Consider the following 19,725-nt stretch of genomic DNA (forward strand, 5'->3'; position numbering starts at 1 on the left):
ATAAATATATTAATAATACTTTATAGCCGTATTATTATATTTTATAAATCGTACTTAATATTAATAAGGATTTTAGTATTATTTACTAAGTCTTTTATTAAAGTCGTTATTATAAAGTTAGTTTAGTTATTAATATTTTAATAAGTATTTTAACTTAGTATATTTAGAGGCTCTTATAGTTTTTAATTAGAGGTTTTTAAAGGACTTATAATTAGACTTTTTACTTATTATAAGCGAAGCTATTATAATTAAAATTATAATACTATTTATAAATTTTAATAATAAGTAGTTAGTAATATAGTTATTTTTTTTATAATAAGCTTAAAAAAGTATTTTAATTTAAGTACTAAGTAAGTACTATATTATTTTATTAAAACTGTATTCTTGTACTTGTGACTTAGAAAGAATTAACTTTCTTTAATAATAAGGTACTTAGGCTCGCGACACTGTCCTCTTTTCGCTCTAGCCTCCGGAGGTGGTGGTGTTCTGACTTCATCTCCAGACAGGACGTGACAGGCCAGAGAAAATCTTGCTCTCAGATGGCAATATTGAGATTGGAAAAGGATAATGAGGGCTCAATCGAAAGGAGAGAAATATGAAATCAGCGCTGTGTGAGGATCTTTCGAAAGGGCCTGTGAGAAGAAGCATGATGCCTAGCGGCTTGCATTGACCTTGCCTTGCCTGTGCCTACCCACGTCAGTGCATCAAGCTTCCGGGTAAGCGTAAGAATCCTTGGCAGATCAGATTCCACGAGCAGAAAGAAAGTTTGCTCGTCTTTTTTTCCCACGCCTGTCAAAAAACCCAACGAGGACCTCTGTTTTTTGAGTTTTGAGTTTGAGCTGGCAGGCTGGCAAGAGGCTTATTGCAGACTTGGAGTGAAAGATGGGACACACCTCTCATTGACAGGTGGGCAGTGTTCTGTGTCTGCTTCAGCTCTTTCTCAGCTGCGCCAGCTGGCAGCCTCAACAGAGACCCAACGAAGAGAAAATGTCGATCCGGGGGACCCGACAGTCAGTGAAGCTCCGCCCTCTCTCTCGCTCTCTCACATAGTATGTACTCCGCATGTACACAAGCCTCATCCTCTGAGTCTCTGGTTTGTTCCATGGTGCTTCCTCCTCCTCCTCCTCCTCCTCCTAGGCTTCCATCGAAGCAAAGCCTTGTCTTCTACCGTGAGACTGTGAAACTGTGGAACAGCACCTCAGGCAATTATCCGAGAGCACTGGACAAACAGTACGATTGTCTGGACGACTCTCCCCCATGTCACCGTCTCTTTCTTTTTTCCCTTGCCCATTTCCCCTTCCCTTACGTCTTGTGACTCTGTGAGTTGATCCACGCTGGAGAGGTGTATCCATTAGTAACACGGTGAGGTGCAGGTACGTATCCATATCCGATGTCGACGGGACTTTGTCATGGCTGGCGGTTTCTCCAGTACGGAGCATGGGCCTTATGGGGGGCCTCTAGACGCGGGAATAACGAGCTTTGACGAATCATATCCCTCCAATCTCTTCTCCACCTCCTGTCGATCTCCTCCTCGCCGCCGTCGCAGCGCCCCAAGTCCTTGGCCCATGGTGTCATTGCATGCCCGGGAAGGTACCTACCTTCATTACCCATGTCCATGTCTCTTTCTTTCCGGTTGGTGTCTGCCACTGGCCCACTGCCTGTCTGCCCGAGTAGGTACTCCGTACCTTCTCCAAAAGGAACCCCCGGTTTTTTTGTTATTGTTGATGACATGTTGCTATTCGTTTTTGCATTTGTTTGCTTGGACAGCATAGGCTATGCTCGTTTTCCCCCGTCCACCACCGCCTCATCCGAACCCACAATACATTTTGCCAATTGACTCGCTTCTCCCGGCTGAAAACAAAACGGAAAAGCGGACGACGAGCAAGGAAAGCGGACTTGTTTCTCCGTTATTGATGTACACATGCAATTGGGTTTGCAAGCATCGCATCGAGCCGAGGGCTGACGTTGTGGATATAGCGGGATAGCATTGTCATCCTCCCGTCAATGCCTCATCCTGCTGCTCCACGCCGTTGGCTGTGTACGTCCCGCGTGGCTTGCGAGCATAATCACTGCTGCTATCTTTGGGAACACCAAAGCCGAGAGGCATAGCAAAGCTATTGACGGATCTCAGGTGCCTAACAGCTGGTAGGTACCAGTTGCGCCGGGCTAATCCCTTGATGCTTTCATGAGCCAAACCGTTAGCCACGCAGAGCGCCACCGTCGTCGTCCTCCTCCGCCTCTCTCGGCCATCGTCCTCGTAACCGTCGACCTTACGGCTGCCGCTCGAGCCTAGCCACATATCCACACGTCTCGAGCGTGGGCTAGATTCGAGTCCGTTTGGCTAAAAGATCCGGCCTAATGTGGCGCTTGTTTCTCGTTGGGGGCGGACGACATCATTAGGTGCCCTTCCCAATTGGAAATGTTGCCTCTCTCTCGGCATCGGATTCTTCGACGGTTCCTGCACGGTTTTCTCTGCTTTGGAACATACGTACACTTCAGCTGCGTTTAGCGTGGCCGTCCAGCGTTTTGTCCTGCAGGGTGCTCACGGTGCTAGTGCTTGATGGCCACGGTCAAATCATCGCCGTGAGAAAAGACCAGTGGCTGAGAAAGACAGAGGAGGTGGCACAGATTCAGCACAGCAGACAGCAGGCTACCTCGGAATTCCTGATCTTTCCCAAGATGGGATCATGATCCCCGGTATCCCCAGTCTCAGACATGCAGGCTTGCCAGAGGGGCAGGTAGGGAGAGCTTTCCGCTTTGCCAATGCCGACCATCCAGCCTGTCACGCCTGTCCGTATGCCCACCGGCCAGCCGTGCCAACTCAGTCAGCTCAGCCATAGCCTGGCCTCTTTCTCATAGCTGCTCCAGCTGGCCACCATCGATTGGGCCTAGTTGCTAGAGTCTACTGCGTAGAGTGAGAAAGAGTACCGAGAAGGCAGTTGGGAAACTGCATTGTTACCGCGGGGATGACGTGAGGAAGTGGGTCTTTGTCGTTCGCCCTTTGGTCCTACGGAGCCACAACCCACAGAGACAGACATAAACCACGAATAGAGCACACCTCCTTCACGACTGGGAGTCTGGCACTCGCGCATTCTGGGATGTCTGGGATATCCGAACATGGGTCTCCCCTCCCCAGCTTCGACCTTGGCCGGGGTACGTAGCATCAAGTCTCGGAGTGCCACCCGTGGTCCGCTAGACTAGCAACAGCTTAACCAAGTATTCCCCTAGCCTCCTTGGACTGACCTCCACCCCCTGGTTCCGCCTCTTAGCCCTCTCGCCCAAACGAAAGGAGGCGAAAACGGGGAAAGGAATCCCATCATCGCACCGCCCACGCCGCGAGTACGGTGTACGGAGTACCTCCCCTTGCCTACCACAACACACCAACGCGCCAAGTATTCTTGGTGCTAGGCTTGCGCGCCCGGCGTTTGGTGGAGGATTCTTGTGGTGGTGCCTGGCCTCTCTCGGCGTGAGGGGGGTGCGAGATGAATGTGAATGACGAACGGTTCATTGGGGGTGTGAAGTAAGGAGAGGAAGAGAGGTGAGTGAGAGAACGAACGGGGTACAGGCGGCTCGGCTTGGCTCTCTCTTCCCAGTACTCCCCTCTAGATGGTCTCATCAGAAGATATATAAGACCTCTGTCCGTCAGCCCATCCTCCAGTCGTCTCCCTTCCCTCCACTCTATCCAATCAACCCAGTCTCATACAAATATACAGTCTTCGACTACCCGATATCTAATTCAATAACTCCATTCCCTAAACACCAAATCCAACAAACTTCAATCAGTCAAAATGCGTTTCTCCGCCGCCACCGTCTTCGCCCTGGTCTCCCTGGTCGCCGTAAGTTGAATCCTCATCGCACTCTCTCCTACCACATACTGACAAACCGTCTTCAGGCCCAGGATGCCTCCACCACCCCCGCCGTCCCCGGCGCCTCTCAGGTCAGCTCCCTCATCGGCTCCGCCTCTAGCGCCATTGCCTCCGAGGCTTCCTCCATTCTGAGCGGTGCCTCTTCCGCCGCCGGCGCCGCCTCTTCGGCCATCGCCTCCATTACTTCTTCTGCTGGTGCTGAGGTCAGCTCCTTGAGCCAGCAACTTACCTCCGCCACCGATGCCGCTGGCTCTGCCTCCATCTCTTCCAAGATCGCTTCCGTCACCAGCAAGGCCAACTCCGCCGCCTCCAGCGTCGCCTCTGCTCAGAGCACCTCTGCTCCCGGTGCTGCCCCCGCTCAGACTGCTGCCGTTGCTCTCGGTGCTCTCTTCGGCGGTGCTGCTCTCGTTGCCAACCTGTAAATTGGGAATCTAAAACAATGATTATGGGAATTATGGAACGAAATGGCTTAGCGGAAACGATTGAAATTCCCGGTGCGTGGTAAAGGGTACTACACAGCATTGTTTGGGCTTTTTTGGGATTATCAGAGATATCAAGATGTAATACCAGTACGAATTGTACATCAATCAAACATCAATTGTATATTCAACCATCTTATGACTCGAAATCGTGATTGATTCATCCTACCATCCAAGCTATGTCTCTACATCAAGTTGGAGGGAAAGTGCACAATAATAATTACCCCTACATGATAACCACATTTCTTCTGGCATTATTCTTGTTTGCCCAAATATCTAAGGGCGCTGCTGTTTGGAACGTGAGTAACGTCGGACTTGCTTTGTACCCGATAAATGGCGCTTTGCTCCAACAACACAGTGTTGCAGCAGGCCACGCTTGTCCTGCACCAGACGTCGTATCCGAACCATGCATATCTACTAGTGCAAACACCGTAGCCAGCTGCGGCCAGCCACCTCACTCTCCAAATGGGGCGGGCCCTGGCAAGGCAAGGCAAGGCAAGCAATGGTGCATTTCAGGTCCCGCCACACTGCCTCACCCAATGTTTCACCGTGTGAAAAGCAAAGTCGAACATGGGATTGATAGCTCGCGATCTCGATCGCACTTAACCTCTCCCGAGACGGTTAAAACAAAACACCCCGTACCTGTAAAAAACCTTTCTGCTATTGCGCCGTATGATGATCTGATGGTCGAAGGCTTTTATCCGCATGTACTGTATGCTCAAATTACGCCTTCGACCGGGTATCTGCCCATAACTTATCAATGATTTGGAAAATCGCCGTAATGTCCTTCATAACTTCGTCGTCCACCTGTCCGCCAAGCTTCTGCTGCATCTTGTCGGGATGCCACCGCACGCGCTCCTCGCGCAGCTTCGCAGCGAACACCTTCTCGCCAATATCCTCCAGCCCGAGCCCGTTGACGATGAACCGCCGGACTTCCTTTTCGTTAATGTCTCTACGTCGACCGCTTTCTACGGGCCAGGGAATCTTGTCCACGTTGTTGGCCCACTCCGTCCAGCCTCGTGTGTAATCTTCCCACAGCTGGACCCATGCTCTCTTCTTGCGCCGCTCCTCCCCGCGACGCAGGCTCCGCTCCATGTCTTCTTGGAGCTTCCTATTCACCTTTTCCTCTTCCTTTTTGCGTTTCCGTGCTTCTTCCCGACGGGCCCTCTCTTCTAGTAAGCCCTGGTGTGTCTTCTCCCACATCTTTTGCCTGACGTGCTGGGAGTATTCTTCGTCCGTCATCCGCTCGAGCTCGCCTTCTGGGCCTGGCCTCTCGTTCGAGTAGACGTGTATCGGCTGCCCGTAGACGCCCTGCCAGTATGCCGCGCCCTCGTCGTCGGCCATCGCGTCGAATAGGGATTCGCGGAATGCGGCGTCTGGGTCGAGGGCCTGGGGTTCGTAGGGGTTCGGTGGCGTCGGGGACCGTGAACGTCTGCGATGTCGCCGGCTGCTGCTGTGGTGGTGGTGGTGGCGGCGACTGTGGCGGTGTTCTGAGCGGGATTCGTCATTGTCGGCGGCGTCTGGATCATGGCCACGTTCACGATCGCGGTGACGATGCGATCGGCTCGACTTTGAATGTTTAGATTTTAATCGAAAGCGGGATGATCTAGGTCGCAGGTTTTCGCCGTCGCCTGGTTCTGCTTGCGCTTGTGCTTCTGCTCCTGCGTCTGTTGGAGCGGGCGGCGATTTGCGCTTGGTTGGCTCTGGTGTGTTCTCGTGACTGTCGCCGGGATTGACAGACGAAAGGATATGTCGCCGTCGCGGCGATGCCGGCGAACTGGTCATCGTGTTCTCTTTCGCCAGCACGCAGCGGCTACCAGATGATCAGTCGGAAAATACAGTTGACGCCAGTGTGTAGTTGAATAAAGTTCGGAGGAAAGAAAGTTGTTGGAGGGGTCTTCCTGGATTGACGTCGTTGGATTTTGGCTTATCTTATCTTGCGTACCTAGCAAGGTACTGGTGGTTTCCTGTTCGCGGGTCTTGGCTTCCCGCGTGCCTGCCACTCCTGCGAGATAAGCTTAAACCCAGGCGATAGCCCGCCTTTCCCCGGACAAGGAAGACAGGTACTTTTCTTGTCGTATCTTGAGGCTCAGCAGACTGCAACGTCGTTTAGCTATCTAATCAAGCTAGACTGAGGTGTATGGGTATAGATAAGGTAGGTACTCTGACGACCCCTGGCAAACGTTTCTGAGGAAAACACCAACATACCATTAACGATGTCCGCTTTAAAAGTCGGATACCATCATTCACCTGAGTTTTCTGTGATATTGTCTCGACTCGATTATTTCTTCGGATCACGCGATACTAGTGACAAAGCATTTCTAACTGTCGTATTACGATATTGTGCTTTGTGCTTTTCAAGGTTTCGACCTCCAGAGCATCCTTCACGACTTTTGCAACTGAGATACAGTTTTCCTCACCATACTTTCCTCCAATAATCTGCACACCAACCGGCATGCCGCGCATCTGCTCAAAATCATCTAGTTTTTCATTAGTATGTACAGCCCTTTGAGAGGCGATGCCGTAAGAATGCTTACACAGCTGGTAGTTTATCTCATCGCTCTTGTTACATGGGACATGATCAGTCCACTGCTGGCTCGAGGCACCATCGCTTTCAGCTCGCATTACGGGGATCGTCAAGGCTGCATAATCAAGCCAATTCCAGTGCGAGGTGTATCCGACGTGAGGCTTTGACTTGGCCCACACTCTGGGTCTCATCCCGACCCAGGGTGCCACCGGCGTGATGAGGGCGTCAACACCTGCCTCGTTCCAGCGCTTGAGGTATCCTTGCTCATACTTGAGCTTTTTGGCAGCCAGCTGTGTAATTTCATTAGTCGAGGTAGTGCGTATCATCCGTGCTTGAGCTGAGTTACATGGCGAGACTTTGCAACTGAGAGTTTGTCTTCTTCAGTTCCAACGAGAAGCCCTTTGACTAACGGCTCTCCGCTGGCCTCACTCAGCATCCTGTGAGACTCACTGCCATCAGCGAATGTGGCAGTTGTCCAATCATTGTAAGCTTCAGCATGCGAGGTGGGGTCCCATTCGATCACTGCGTGCGGTGTGTTAGCACACAGGCACAGCCAAGGCCAAAATTTCCAAGAGCGAGCAATGGACCAACACCCACAAGTGTGCCCTGCAGCCGTGATGCTATCAACGACAGCCCGTACCGCAAGTTCAATAGGCGGCTGTACACGGACGACGTTGTCATTGATGTAATATCCGATCTTGAGAGGCTTGTCGGGCTTGGCCGCAAGCTCCTTGTGCCACGGGATAGGCAGCAACGTCGGATCACTTCGCCACGGCTCACAAGGCAAGATGCCATCCATAAAGGTTTCGATTGTCGAGAGGCTGAATGCTAGAGGACTAGCCACTGGCGGTGCGATAAATTCCCATTTGCTGCCGTCCCACTCTTGTTAGTCAACGATGCTTTAAAGCAACCGAACGTTGGGGGGAAGCAACTTACCTCGACTCCTCGAACGGTAGTCGTCCAACAGTCGGTTTGAGCCCGTTAAGTCCCTGCAGAGCTGCTGGGATACGTATGGAACCGCCGGGGTCTGTTCCGATCCCGACCAAACTACCATGACAGCCTACGAGTGCCGCTTCGCCACCTGAGCTGCCACCAGATATCAGTTCGCGGTTGAGTGAGTTCAAAGATTGTTTGAAAACATGATTGTAGGAGTCCGATAACTAAAGTTCTATATGAGACTACGGTCTTGCAAGTGGATGTTGGTGGAGGTTCTTACCACTAGTGCCTGCGCAACATTCGTCTTGACAAAAAGCACAGCTCCTTGAGCTACGAGAACGTCTGACAAGACGCTATCTTCTTTCGCCAACTTCTCAATGAGGTTAACCCAGCCTTGGAATTGTTAGTATCACACTGGCAACCTGCAATCAGCGGCTTACCGATGGTAGAGTCAAACCCTTTGACGTCGAATATGTTCTTGAGTGATACCGGGAGTCCATGCAATGGCCCAACTACGGAGCCTGTCCGCTCTAGATGGACATCTAGAGCCTTGGCTCGTTTGAGAGCCTCTTCAAATATGAGCTCTGTGCAGCATTTCACTAGCTGCTGGGCTATGGCTGCTCGCTTCGCGAACGCTTTGAGGACTTGGACTGCGCTCAACTTTCGAGTCGCAATCTGCTCAAGTAAGACTTGGATGTCTTCAACTTCCGTACAAGCAAGCTCTTCCGCGCTCAATACTCCAGATGAACGAAGAAAGGTGTCCGCGTCTTTGGGAGGGGGAACAGTTTGGTCGATACGCCATCCAACGGGAATCTTGGCGTATTGTTCTGCGCGCTTCTGCGCGACGCGTAGTTTCCATGGCGGTGTCGGTGTTTGTGTATTGATCCCAGGCTCTATTTTAGGCAGCCTGGTGGAACATTCGCTTTCCCAAGTGAATGGTTGATCTTGATTATCGCCCATTTTCAACTTAACTTCGCTAGGTCGTTTCCGAGTAGAGTTGGATTATGGATCAAACAAGTTCATGCAAAATGCGTTCGATCTTGTTTCAATCAGACGACTTAATAGCAGTGGCGAGGTCATCATAACAATGCCTGATGTCCGTATATTTTCCATGGATCTTGATTCCTTGACTGACGTACTCGGTAATCAGACAACTAACACCCCTTTTAACAATTACAAAACCTTTAGACGAAATTTGAATTATAGGAGAATTTATGAAATTAAGTAGAAAAAGTAGATAGTCACCTGAATGTGCCATTTATTTTGACAACCGCGTGATAGGGTCACTATGAGATAAAGCCTGTTTCCCAACAGGTGGGAGTCTCAGACTGGGAACCTGATAGCCCGAAACATTGATCAATTTATTTCCTATTCTAATGTTCGGGACTAATTTCTACGGACTTCTCTTGGCCATCTCCCGTGCATATAAGAAGTTGGCGAGCTTGCCTTGTCCGTAGAGAGAGGATTATCCTAGAGTTGCGTACTTCCTCTGCTTCTTGTTGTTGTTGCCTTTCTTCGTGTCTGCTATAGAGCTTGAAGAACCCGGTATCGGGCTCTGTGAAGCTTGCATAGAGCTTGAAGGACCAGGAGTGGGACTTGAGGAAGCCGTAGCAGAATTTGGAGGGGGGCCGCCCATGAATAGCTGCCTTGCAGCTGAATTTCCATGCTCTTCGACTCTGCGGAGAAACTCGGCGGGCATTGTAGCAGAGTCATCCAGAATCTTATAACTCTTGACTAAGTAGTGGCCCTTGAACTGTTCCCAAAGCATCCACTCTTGGGATCCCTCCTTGTAGCCAGGTCTTGGATAGTATGGGTCATTTTCCCAAAATGCTTTGACAGCATCATCAATGCCCTTGGGAGTGGGCGGCATTCTTCTGCATTGATTGAAATCCAGTAAGAAGATGCTCACGCTGCGTCGGAGAAAGTTGATGCCGCTTGATTTCGATTCATCCATATTCCACGTCGTGATGATATCCCCTTCAAGGTCAATTGAGTCCAGGGTTTGAGCAGATATGCGACGCTCGGGAGAACTGCCAAGAACGAATTCGACATCTGCACCATCAATCTGAGCAGCCCAGTGCATGACCGCCAAAGCCTCAGCCATTGGCTGAACATATTGCTGGGGGTCTACACCCAAGATCTCCATCTTATCGAGCGTGAGCTCAAAATTTCGCAGAGAGAATTTGTTTTCGACTCTTTGATTCATGCGTCTGCGTCCAAGGTAAATGCGTATCAAGCAATGCTTGTTTGCTGGGTTGTTTGAAGCGTCGGCTTTCATGTCGGACGGACAGAAGACGGACACAAGCGCTTCACGGATGCTTCGAGGTAGTGGGAGAATGCGTTCAGATACCATGATCGCGCTGGGATCGAAGAAAAATCCTGAGTGACTCTTGATCTCCTTGCGGTGAGCAATCTTCCAAGCTTGAAGGTCCTCGACTTGTACGATATATGCAGGTCTTGGCATGGCGTAAGACTTTGTGGTTTTCGAAGCCTCCCACATCTTGACGTGAGCCACATGATCAGCCCACATCTCTTGCTTCTTGTTTGATCTACCGGCCTTGATGATGAGTCCCCTGCTAGGGAAGTCGTATATCACACCGCAAAATCCTTCTCCGATGACCTGAAGCGGAAGATCTTGCTCTGCCGCTTGTTGTTGGCGGATAGCAAATGACGATGCTGTGCTCAGAACTGCGTTTACCGAAAGAAAACGTTGGAGAGTCGTAGTGCAGGATTCATCATGTTGATCAATCTCTATAGCGTCACCTTGCTGGACATACTTGGTCGCGATGGTAAGGTTTTCAACAAGCGATGGTGAAATGGAGTATCCCGACTCGTCGGTTTTGTTTCCCTCGCGTCTTTTCCGGGGATCTGACATCCTGATGATAGTTTGATGAAGCTCTCTCTGTGTGATCGAGAATGCAGGTATGACCAGCTTCGAATTAGTATTGTGAATTGTCTGGGGGAGGGAGTTGAGGTGGGAGAGAGGAAGAATTGAGAGAGAAGTGTAAGAAGAAAGGGTGCGAAGAAATCTGAGAAGGAGGTATAGAGGTTTCCTTCCTACTTTGCAAGCGAGTCGATTTGTTCCTGCCGAAGTAAGAAAGAAAGAAGCTGGAGGCGTGAGGCAGGTCCTTCTTGTATAGAGAAGGCAAGACGGTATCGGAGAAAGAGCTCTTGACAAGCTCAGGAAGGTGGGCGGTAGGCACCACAAAGGTCATCTTGCTCATAAGAATCTCAACAACCCGCACAACTGTGTACCTTTGAGGCGCGGCTGGGGCGATGAGACTTTGGCTCAAGACACCTGTTCGGACTTCGTCCTGGGTACACATTTCATCCTCAAGTTTATGGTTGTCACGAAGGGCTGTTTCTGGAGGCTATATTTTGGACTTTTGCTGGATCGTAGGCCCGTTTTCTACAAATTGCGCGCTTTCAGATCCATGAGTCTGGAGCCACTACTCCAGGGGTAATCTTTCATGACAGTCAGGGTAGTGAACCCGTCCCACGATGTTCAGTGATATCAGATGTTGTTTCGACGAACATCGGCCACGGCGCCGATAGTTGTAAAGTAGACTCGGCAATGAAGTGAACTCAAAAGCTTCTTTGGAAGCACGGCGGGATGGGCAGCGCCCTATACATTGCGATAGCGGACAGCAAGGTACCACCATTCACAGGACGGAGACAGCTCTGGTCCTCAAGACTGAGTAAGAGCCTGACACTTCTGGTTGCGGATGGTGAATTACCCCGCGAAAACGCCGCGAAACGGGTAAGACATGTTTGATCCGCAACGGGTTCTAGATTCCATTGCCGCTCTGGAACCTGTCGTTGACTGGATGCGTAGATCAAAACCGAAGCCGAGACCAGCTGGATGGTATTTAACTTATTGAGTCCGCCGTTCCGATGGCTGCAATTCAATTATCGTTGACCTTGGGATTTGAGAGTCACCATGACGAGACTTGGGGGACTTCATCACAGAAGGCAGATTAGCTGCCTAGAGGAGAAGCGTTCGGTGGCGTCGGAATGTGGCTCTCTGACGGGCCAGGCAGATGGGAGCGCTTGTTGAGCAGCCACCGCAGCCAAAGACCATGACGACCATGTCGGATTCAATGTTTCATGGTTGTACATGAGTCGCGAGAAACAGAGGCAGTTGAAACTCCCGACGATCGCATCGCGATGAACGCGAAGGTGCTGTCTACAGAGTCAAGGGTTTCACCGAACTCTGAATGTCATGGATCGGGGAAATAAGAAAAGCAATGTTGCATGCAACGTCCCGCAATGTGTTTCTGTCTTGGCTATCCGGGGAAACAAGGCTTGTTGTGAATTGTGACACCTCAAGGTAGCTTGCCAATACCTACTTGCCTATGTAAGGCGAGGTACCAGAGCTACGGTGCACTACCGGTATGGTAAAAGCCGTCTGTGCATCAGGCCGTACAGCTCATCAATTGTTCGATGTTATCCGTTAGGTACCTGCCCATATGATGTGCCTACCGCTCCTCCGTTATCGCATCCTTTCCATTGCTGACGAAGGACCTAATGTGAGGAGGCACAATGCGGTAAGCGGTGCATGCAAAATACGGCAATACGCGGCACCTGGTGCCGGACTCAATTATCCGAGCGTCTTATCTGAAAAGACTGAGATGCAAGACGCTGACACGCGCGACCCTCGTTTACAGGGAACATGTCCCCTACTCCACGACGTTGGCGAGTGATGGCTCTGCGAACACTGAGTTGTGCATGCATCGGAGGTACCGGAAATGTATCGCGAAAAAGCCGAATGCGGGACAAGGCTGCAATGCAGGTCGTCATAGCTCCCCACCTTTCCGTGAGCTAAACTGCGGTGAGCCCTGTGGTTGGGTAAGCCGCGGGATGGCTCTCCGAACCCGAATGTGTGAGACATGGACCAGTCATCAGTGACCGCGACGGGGAGGTGCCAGGTGCTTCTTTCCCCAGGGCCCAGCGTCCACAAAGCTGACAAACCATGCAGCGGAAGTGGGAGGGCAGCAGCGTCACTCGCACTCTGGAACCACAAGAGCAACACCGAGCTGACTCTCCACCACAGGGCACCTCCCCCGTCCACTTCACGGTACGTCGCATGCGTTTACTCCGACTCGGTCGTCCGCCCTCAAAACTTTTCCCACGTCGCCAACGTCGCCCCCGTGACGATTTCCTGATCTCTATTCCAGTGTATACGTCTAATTGCACTGCTCAACAATTCCGATCAGTCAATTCCACCTCTACTACGAGAGGGCCCCACGAACGACCGACCGATAAATCCCCTTCCGAATAGTACTTCTGTCTAGCATGCGTTAAACAGGCGGGTTGGGGGAAACCGCAGAAGAGCAATCGCCATGGACTATTCCGACTACTCGCCGCAGCGCATTCTGCACACAGGCTCGTTCACCGGATTCCATCGCCTGGGACAGCTCGGTAGCAACTATCTCTCTGCGACTGCAGAGATCAAGCAGCCGCTATGCGGCAACGAAGAGGGTTGGGGTCCGCTGAGCCCTATCCGATATGACTTTACACCATGCTTCATCGATGTCTGGATCGCCTCTGTGGCAGCATTTGGTCTCATCTTTGGATCTCTGGCCATTGTATGGCTCATCCAGCGCAGGAAGCCTTCCGATGCCCCTAAAGACTGGCATTTTTGGGTCAAGCAGGCAAGTGGTCGTTTAAAATGCTTTCTTATCTCGTCTGTAGCTGACCAACCGCCCTTTTCAGACACTCCTCGGATTGATCATTGCCGACGTAACAGTACAACTTGCTTTACAAATCGTCAATTATCCCGATGTTTGGTACGGCGACTTCCGATTTTGGACAACGGCTGCGACAATCCTATCTCTGGGCGTCATCTTTGCCATTCAATGGCTCGAGCATGCGCGCCTGCGTAATCCCAACGGTGTCGTCCTCTTCTACTGGCTCTTTCTCTTGATCGCATACTCAGTCAAGCTCCGGTCCTTGATCTCTCAGCAGCTGTACGAGACTAGCCCGGCCTACTTCATTACTTACACCGTCGGCTTCGGCCTCTCTGTAGCCGAATTCCTGGTTGAGTGGTTATGGCCAAGGAAGGTCAGTGCATACGAGGCTTTGATCGACGAGGAAGAGTGTCCCATTGAATATGCCACCGTATTCTCCCAGTTGACATTCTCCTGGATGACTCCTCTGATGCGCTATGGATACAAGCAATACTTGACTGAAGATGATCTTTGGGGGCTCGCTCAAAAAGACCAGACCAAGAACACTGGTGACGCGTTCAACCAAGCTTGGGAGTACGAACTCAAGCACCACAAGAACCCATCCCTGTGGCTAGCCATGTTCCGTGCCTACGGTGGCCCATACGCCATAGCTGCGCTCTTCAAGGCTGTTAACGATGTTACGCAGTATCTTCAGCCACAACTCCTGAAGTATCTTATTGCATTCATAGCTTCTTACGACACTGAGAATGATGAGAAGGAGCAGCCTCCGATCAAGGGTGCTTCCATCGCCTTGGCAATGTTTGCGTGCGCCGTTTTGCAAACCTCCATGATCGTGAGTTCCATATCGTAAGAGTTAGCAAGACGCAGCTCCACTAACACGCGCCAGCATCAATATTTCCAGCTAGCATTCGTCACCGGTATGCGGATCAAGGGCGGTCTGGCATCGGCCATTTACAAGAAGTCGATGAGACTGTCCAACGAGGGACGCGCATCCAAGTCGACCGGCGATATCGTGAACTACATGGCTGTCGATGCTCAGCGTCTACAAGATCTGACCCAATTTGCCCAGCAAGTCTGGTCCGCTCCTTTCCAGATCATCATCTGCATGGTATCATTGTACCAACTTGTTGGCTGGTCAATGCTTGCTGGTATTGGTGTCATGATTATCATGATGCCTGCGCATGGTTTCATTGCCAGAATCATGAGAAACTTGCAAAAGGAGCAAATGAAGAACAAGGACAAGAGGAGTCGCCTGATCAACGAGATCATCAACAACATGAAGAGCATCAAGCTTTACGCTTGGGGTGCTGCTTTCATGAACAAGCTGAACTTCGTTCGCAATGATCTCGAGCTCAAGAATCTTCGCAAGATTGGAGCAACCCAAGCATTCGCCAACTTCACATGGAGTACGGCTCCATTTTTTGTGTCTTGTTCCACCTTTGCCGTGTTTGTTATGACGCAGGATAAGCCGCTGACCACTGAAATCGTCTTCCCTGCACTCGGTAAGTGATGCCGTTCACCTACAATAAGTGCTAAGCGCTGACTCTTGTGACTTAGCTCTGTTCAATCTGCTCACGTTCCCTTTGGCGGTTTTGCCCATGGTCATAACCTCTATCGTGGAAGCTAGTGTTGCTGTCGGTCGTTTGACCTCCTTCCTCACTGCCGAAGAGATCCAGCCCGATGCGATTACGATCAAGCCCGCGCCGGAAGAGATGGGAGAGGAGACAGTCATTGTCCGGAACGGAACTTTCTCCTGGAACCGTCATGAAGACAAGGAGGCTCTGAAGGATATTGACTTCACTGCCTACAAGGGAGAACTTTCTTGCGTTGTCGGTAGAGTTGGCGCTGGCAAGTCGTCATTCTTGCAGAGTATCCTGGGCGATCTTTGGAAAATCAGAGGTCAGGTTGAAGTCCACGGAACCACGGCTTATGTCGCACAGGGAGCTTGGATTCTCAACGCGACTGTGAAGGAGAACATCATCTTTGGCTACAGATACGACCCGGATTTCTATGAAAAGACGATCAAGGCATGCGCTCTTGTTGACGACTTTGCCCAGCTGCCCGATGGCGACGAAACTGTTGTAGGTGAAAGAGGCATCTCCCTGAGTGGTGGACAGAAGGCGCGTGTGGCCTTGGCTCGCGCCGTCTACGCCAGAGCGGACATCTACCTTCTCGACGATGTCCTGTCAGCCGTAGACTCCCATGTTGGAAGACATATCATCGAGAATGTTCTCGGACCCAGAGGCCTTCTGAACACCAAGACCAGAATCCTCGCCACAAACGCCATTGCCGTGCTCACAGAGGCCAGCTACATCACCATGATCAGAGATGGCGAGATTGCCGAGCGCGGAACGTACAAGCAACTCGTGGCAATGAAGGGCATGGTGAACGATCTCATCAAGACTGCCGGTCAAGATTCAGGCCCTTCTTCTTCGGCCAACTCTAGCGGCTCCAGTAGCGAAACGTCCACAATCATCGAAGCTGAGGGCAGCAGTCAAGAAAAGGCCGAGTTGGAAGAGGCTCAAGAGCAGCTTCCTGAGATGGAACCTATCAAGACCGGCGTTTCAGTAAGGAACAAGAAGCGATCCTCGAGCATGGCAACGCTGCGCCGCGCTAGTACCGCCAGCTTCCGGGGACCTCGGGGCAAGCTTACTGATGAGGAAGTTGCTGGCAGCAAGTCCAAGCAGACCAAGGAGCATATCGAGCAAGGAAAGGTCAAGTGGAACGTGTACATTGAGTATGCCAAGAACAGCAACATTATTGCTGTCGCCATCTACATGGGTGCTCTACTGGCTTCTCAAACAGCCAACATTGGTGGCTCCGTATGGCTCAAGACATGGTCAGAGCAAAATGCAAAATCACACACCAACGACCATGTGGGCTACTACATCGGGATTTACTTCGCCTTCGGTATTGGCTCTTCTCTTCTGACCGTCATCCAGACTCTCATTCTGTGGATTTTCTGCTCGATTGAAGCGTCGAGGAAGCTACATGAGCGGATGGCCAACGCCATTTTCAGATCACCCATGTCATTTTTCGACACTACACCTACTGGTCGCATTCTCAACAGATTCTCCAGTGACATTTACAGGGTCGACGAGGTTCTCGCCAGGACCTTCAACATGCTCTTCGTCAATGCTGCTCGGTCAGGCTTCACTTTGGCTGTCATTTCGATCACGACTCCTCCGTTCGCCGCGCTCATCATTCCAATTACTCTGATCTACTACTGGATCCAGCGGTATTACTTGCGCACTTCTCGTGAGCTCAAGAGACTTGACAGCGTTACCCGAAGTCCCGTATACGCCCACTTCCAGGAATCACTCGGAGGCATCTCGACGATCCGAGCGTACCGCCAACAGCAGAGGTTTGAGCTGGAGAACGAGTGGCGTGTCGATGCCAACCTCAAAGCCTACTTCCCATCTATCAGCGCGAATCGTTGGCTTGCGGTCCGTCTCGAATTCATTGGTGGTATCGTCATTCTTGCGGCTGCCGGATTTGCCGTCGTCACAGTCGCGAACCACGTTCCCTTGAGCCCTGGTCTTGTGGGTCTGGCCATGTCCTATGCTCTACAGATCACAACGTCGCTCAACTGGATCGTGCGCCAGACTGTTGAGGTTGAGACAAATATTGTGTCAGTTGAGCGTGTTCTCGAATACGCGCGCCTGCCAAGCGAAGCCCCCGAAATCATCAAGAGTAATCGCCCACCTGTCGCCTGGCCGGCCAAGGGCTCTCTTGAGTTCAAGAACTACAGCACCCGGTACCGCGAGGGCCTGGACAACGTGCTGAAGAACATTAATTTGGACATCAAGACTCACGAAAAGATCGGTGTAGTTGGGCGGACGGGAGCAGGCAAGTCTTCATTGACCCTTGCTCTTTTCCGCATCATCGAGCCGACTGCTGGCCACATCAGCATTGACCAGATCAACACATCTTCCATCGGACTGCTAGACCTGCGTAGAAGACTGGCCATTATTCCACAGGATGCGGCGCTATTTGAGGGCACCATCCGGGATAACTTGGATCCCGCCAATGTGCATGATGACACTGAGCTATGGAGCGTACTGGGTAAGTAATACAGGTCGACGGCCACCCCTCCCCTCTCCCCGACCTTTTTGTCATCCATTACCGGCCCACGCCTCTAGGAGACGGTGTTTCTGCCCCTCCACCTTCATAGATTGGAGCTAATGCGCTGCGCTATCACAGAACACGCCCGACTAAAGGACCACGTTACAAGCATGGAAGGCGGCCTAGACGCAAAGGTCAATGAAGGAGGTAAGTCACAGCTTATGGTTCTCTTTCGCTTTCTATCGGCTCTAGTTTTGGGCCATTCGACATTAGTTCTCACGGCTTTTTGCACTTGTGTACAACGGGATTTTGGCGAACGTCGAGTTGCTGCGTCGGACTCGAAGTGTTCAGCAGCACCGTCATCTTTCACATGCATACATCGCGTCGTTAAGAGTCCCCTGCATGATCTCCCACGCATGCAGTCAAAGTCTCGTGCTAGCCCCTCTCATTCTGCCTACCATGTTTTCTCGTTGCTTTGCCGACTTTGACTATTGATAAGCCGCATACTTGAATGGTGATGCTGACTCATTCGTGCTTAGGTTCCAACCTCTCACAGGGTCAGCGGCAGCTCGTGTCGCTCGCCCGTGCAATGCTGACGCCTTCAAACATCCTTGTGCTGGACGAGGCAACCGCGGCTGTCGACGTCGAGACAGACGCCATGCTGCAGACTACTCTGCGCTCGCCAATGTTTGCCAACCGTACCATCATCACCGTCGCTCACCGCATCAACACCATCCTCGACAGCGACCGTGTCGTCGTACTAGACAAGGGCGAGGTGGTGGAGTTTGACACACCGCAGGCGCTCATCAAGAAGCAGGGTGTCTTTTACGGATTGGTAAAGCAGGCCGGTCTCGATACCTCAGAGTCCTCGTGAAATAGAGGACGAAGACGGCGGACAGCAGCTTGTGTGACAATCTAAAAGAATTTTGGCGAATGGAAAAGTGGTGACGGCGGCGGCAGCGGAGGGGGCAAGAGGATAAGACCGTGTAGTCTATTGTGTAACTACACCGAGTTGTTTTCCCTCTTTGAACTAAAATGTATAGGGGAAAGCCCGGAGCGAGAAGTGAGAGCGGTTGGTAGCGTGGATTGGAGTGCATTATCGGCATCTGTAGATTTACTCGAAAAGACCTTGCATCTACTTGAACTGTACCGCGATAGTACAATGTGACACTTCTCGCGGTTGCATTGGATGAGGTTGCTATTGTCCGACCCCGATAGTAGACCGTTGTGTGCGTTGTTCCTTTCCTAGTCGCGTTACCCTGCCACACTCAGAACATTGACTTGCCTCACTTCTTCGTCGCATCCCGAGAGGCAGGTCGTCGGGTGTTGGAGTTAACCCACCCTCTTTTCCACACACACCCTTGGTCGCACCTCCATCGACGAATTTCCTTGGCGGAGATAACCATTGGAGAGGGAGGGGAAGGCGGGATGTAATTCTTCTGTGTAACGTGAGATGGGCAGACGCGGCAATTGATGGCTCAACGGTCGTGGAAAGAGATGGGCGATGATTGGGTGAAAGCTGGTTGATGATGACGGCGGTCGGCGAAGAGAAGCCGAATGGACATGAAGAAGCGGAGGATAAGAGGCATTAGTTTTGTGGAATGATTGAGAATGGGTAGATGCATTGGTTGATGGGGTGTGTGTGTTGTGTGGTGGCCTTTGGGGAATGTGACAGCATTGCCTGGGTTCATTACTTTTGGTGAAGACATCTACTCGTATGATGAAATCGTCATGATCAGGTTTGGCAGAGCGCTGGTCCAAGATTTCGAAATGCGCGTTGTGTTTGGCCTACTTTAGCCTACCTTCTTTTGGTGTCGTGATGGCATCGTGGGAGGTGGGAGCCATATGAGACGGGCACCGGAAGACAATTATTAGCTGTCTTAACTTTTCGCCAAGACCCACCTCTTTGAGGGATCTTTAGTTGCGAGGACATGGTGATCGTCGTCCCGGGTCACTCATGTTGCGCCTGTGCCATCATGGGTGTCTCCGCTCTAGGCGACGTCTGTGAGGGTCAGACCGAAAGAGCAGGCTTCTCTACCGTGCGTCGGCAAGCCAATCACTTGATGAGACTCTTGATGCATAGAATTAGGCGTTAAACAGACCGTCTAGATGCCTACTTGCCTAGCCAAAAGTTGAGCCGTGAGCTGCTGTCTTTAACATGA

The 19,725-nt window shown here is 51.3% G+C and overlaps 7 protein-coding genes across 7 annotated transcripts; 3 read left to right on the plus strand and 4 right to left on the minus strand.

Annotated features, from left to right (window-relative positions):
• Positions 1 to 1,990: 1,990 nt before the first annotated feature.
• On the minus strand, positions 1,991 to 2,299 carry CCOS01_02788 (uncharacterized protein; the record flags this gene model as incomplete). Its single annotated transcript, XM_060450975.1, has 1 exon — positions 1,991 to 2,299. The coding sequence occupies one exon, from the start codon at positions 2,297 to 2,299 to the stop codon at positions 1,991 to 1,993; it is 309 nt and encodes a 102-aa protein (XP_060319625.1).
• Positions 2,300 to 3,788: 1,489 nt separating this feature from the next.
• On the plus strand, positions 3,789 to 4,288 carry CCOS01_02789 (uncharacterized protein; the record flags this gene model as incomplete). Its single annotated transcript, XM_060450976.1, has 2 exons — positions 3,789 to 3,836; positions 3,893 to 4,288. The coding sequence occupies 2 exons, from the start codon at positions 3,789 to 3,791 to the stop codon at positions 4,286 to 4,288; spliced, it is 444 nt and encodes a 147-aa protein (XP_060319626.1).
• Positions 4,289 to 5,068: 780 nt separating this feature from the next.
• On the minus strand, positions 5,069 to 8,768 carry CCOS01_02790 (acetamidase; the record flags this gene model as incomplete). The annotated part of the gene is made up of 8 exons (XM_060450977.1): positions 5,069 to 6,158; positions 6,771 to 6,825; positions 6,883 to 7,162; positions 7,219 to 7,394; positions 7,470 to 7,741; positions 7,809 to 8,032; positions 8,089 to 8,201; positions 8,249 to 8,768. The coding sequence occupies 8 exons, from the start codon at positions 8,766 to 8,768 to the stop codon at positions 5,069 to 5,071; spliced, it is 2,730 nt and encodes a 909-aa protein (XP_060319627.1).
• Positions 8,769 to 9,273: 505 nt separating this feature from the next.
• CCOS01_02791 (uncharacterized protein) lies at positions 9,274 to 10,683 on the minus strand (the record flags this gene model as incomplete). Its single annotated transcript, XM_060450978.1, has 1 exon — positions 9,274 to 10,683. One exon carries the CDS (start codon positions 10,681 to 10,683, stop codon positions 9,274 to 9,276), a length of 1,410 nt encoding a protein of 469 aa, XP_060319628.1.
• Positions 10,684 to 11,257: 574 nt separating this feature from the next.
• Positions 11,258 to 11,470, minus strand: CCOS01_02792 (uncharacterized protein; the record flags this gene model as incomplete). The annotated part of the gene is made up of 1 exon (XM_060450979.1): positions 11,258 to 11,470. One exon carries the CDS (start codon positions 11,468 to 11,470, stop codon positions 11,258 to 11,260), a length of 213 nt encoding a protein of 70 aa, XP_060319629.1.
• A 445-nt stretch (positions 11,471 to 11,915) lies between these two features.
• On the plus strand, positions 11,916 to 12,047 carry CCOS01_02793 (uncharacterized protein; the record flags this gene model as incomplete). The annotated part of the gene is made up of 1 exon (XM_060450980.1): positions 11,916 to 12,047. One exon carries the CDS (start codon positions 11,916 to 11,918, stop codon positions 12,045 to 12,047), a length of 132 nt encoding a protein of 43 aa, XP_060319630.1.
• A 1,103-nt stretch (positions 12,048 to 13,150) lies between these two features.
• Positions 13,151 to 18,437, plus strand: CCOS01_02794 (ABC transporter transmembrane region; the record flags this gene model as incomplete). Its single annotated transcript, XM_060450981.1, has 6 exons — positions 13,151 to 13,453; positions 13,524 to 14,330; positions 14,385 to 15,000; positions 15,056 to 17,563; positions 17,702 to 17,770; positions 18,103 to 18,437. 6 exons carry the CDS (start codon positions 13,151 to 13,153, stop codon positions 18,435 to 18,437), a joined length of 4,638 nt encoding a protein of 1,545 aa, XP_060319631.1.
• Positions 18,438 to 19,725: the final 1,288 nt, after the last annotated feature.

The sequence above is a fragment of the Colletotrichum costaricense genome (assembly GCF_030867565.1).
Source record: "Colletotrichum costaricense strain IMI 309622 chromosome Unknown Scaffold_2.1, whole genome shotgun sequence".
In the NCBI taxonomy this organism is placed as follows: Eukaryota; Fungi; Ascomycota; class Sordariomycetes; order Glomerellales; family Glomerellaceae; genus Colletotrichum; species Colletotrichum costaricense.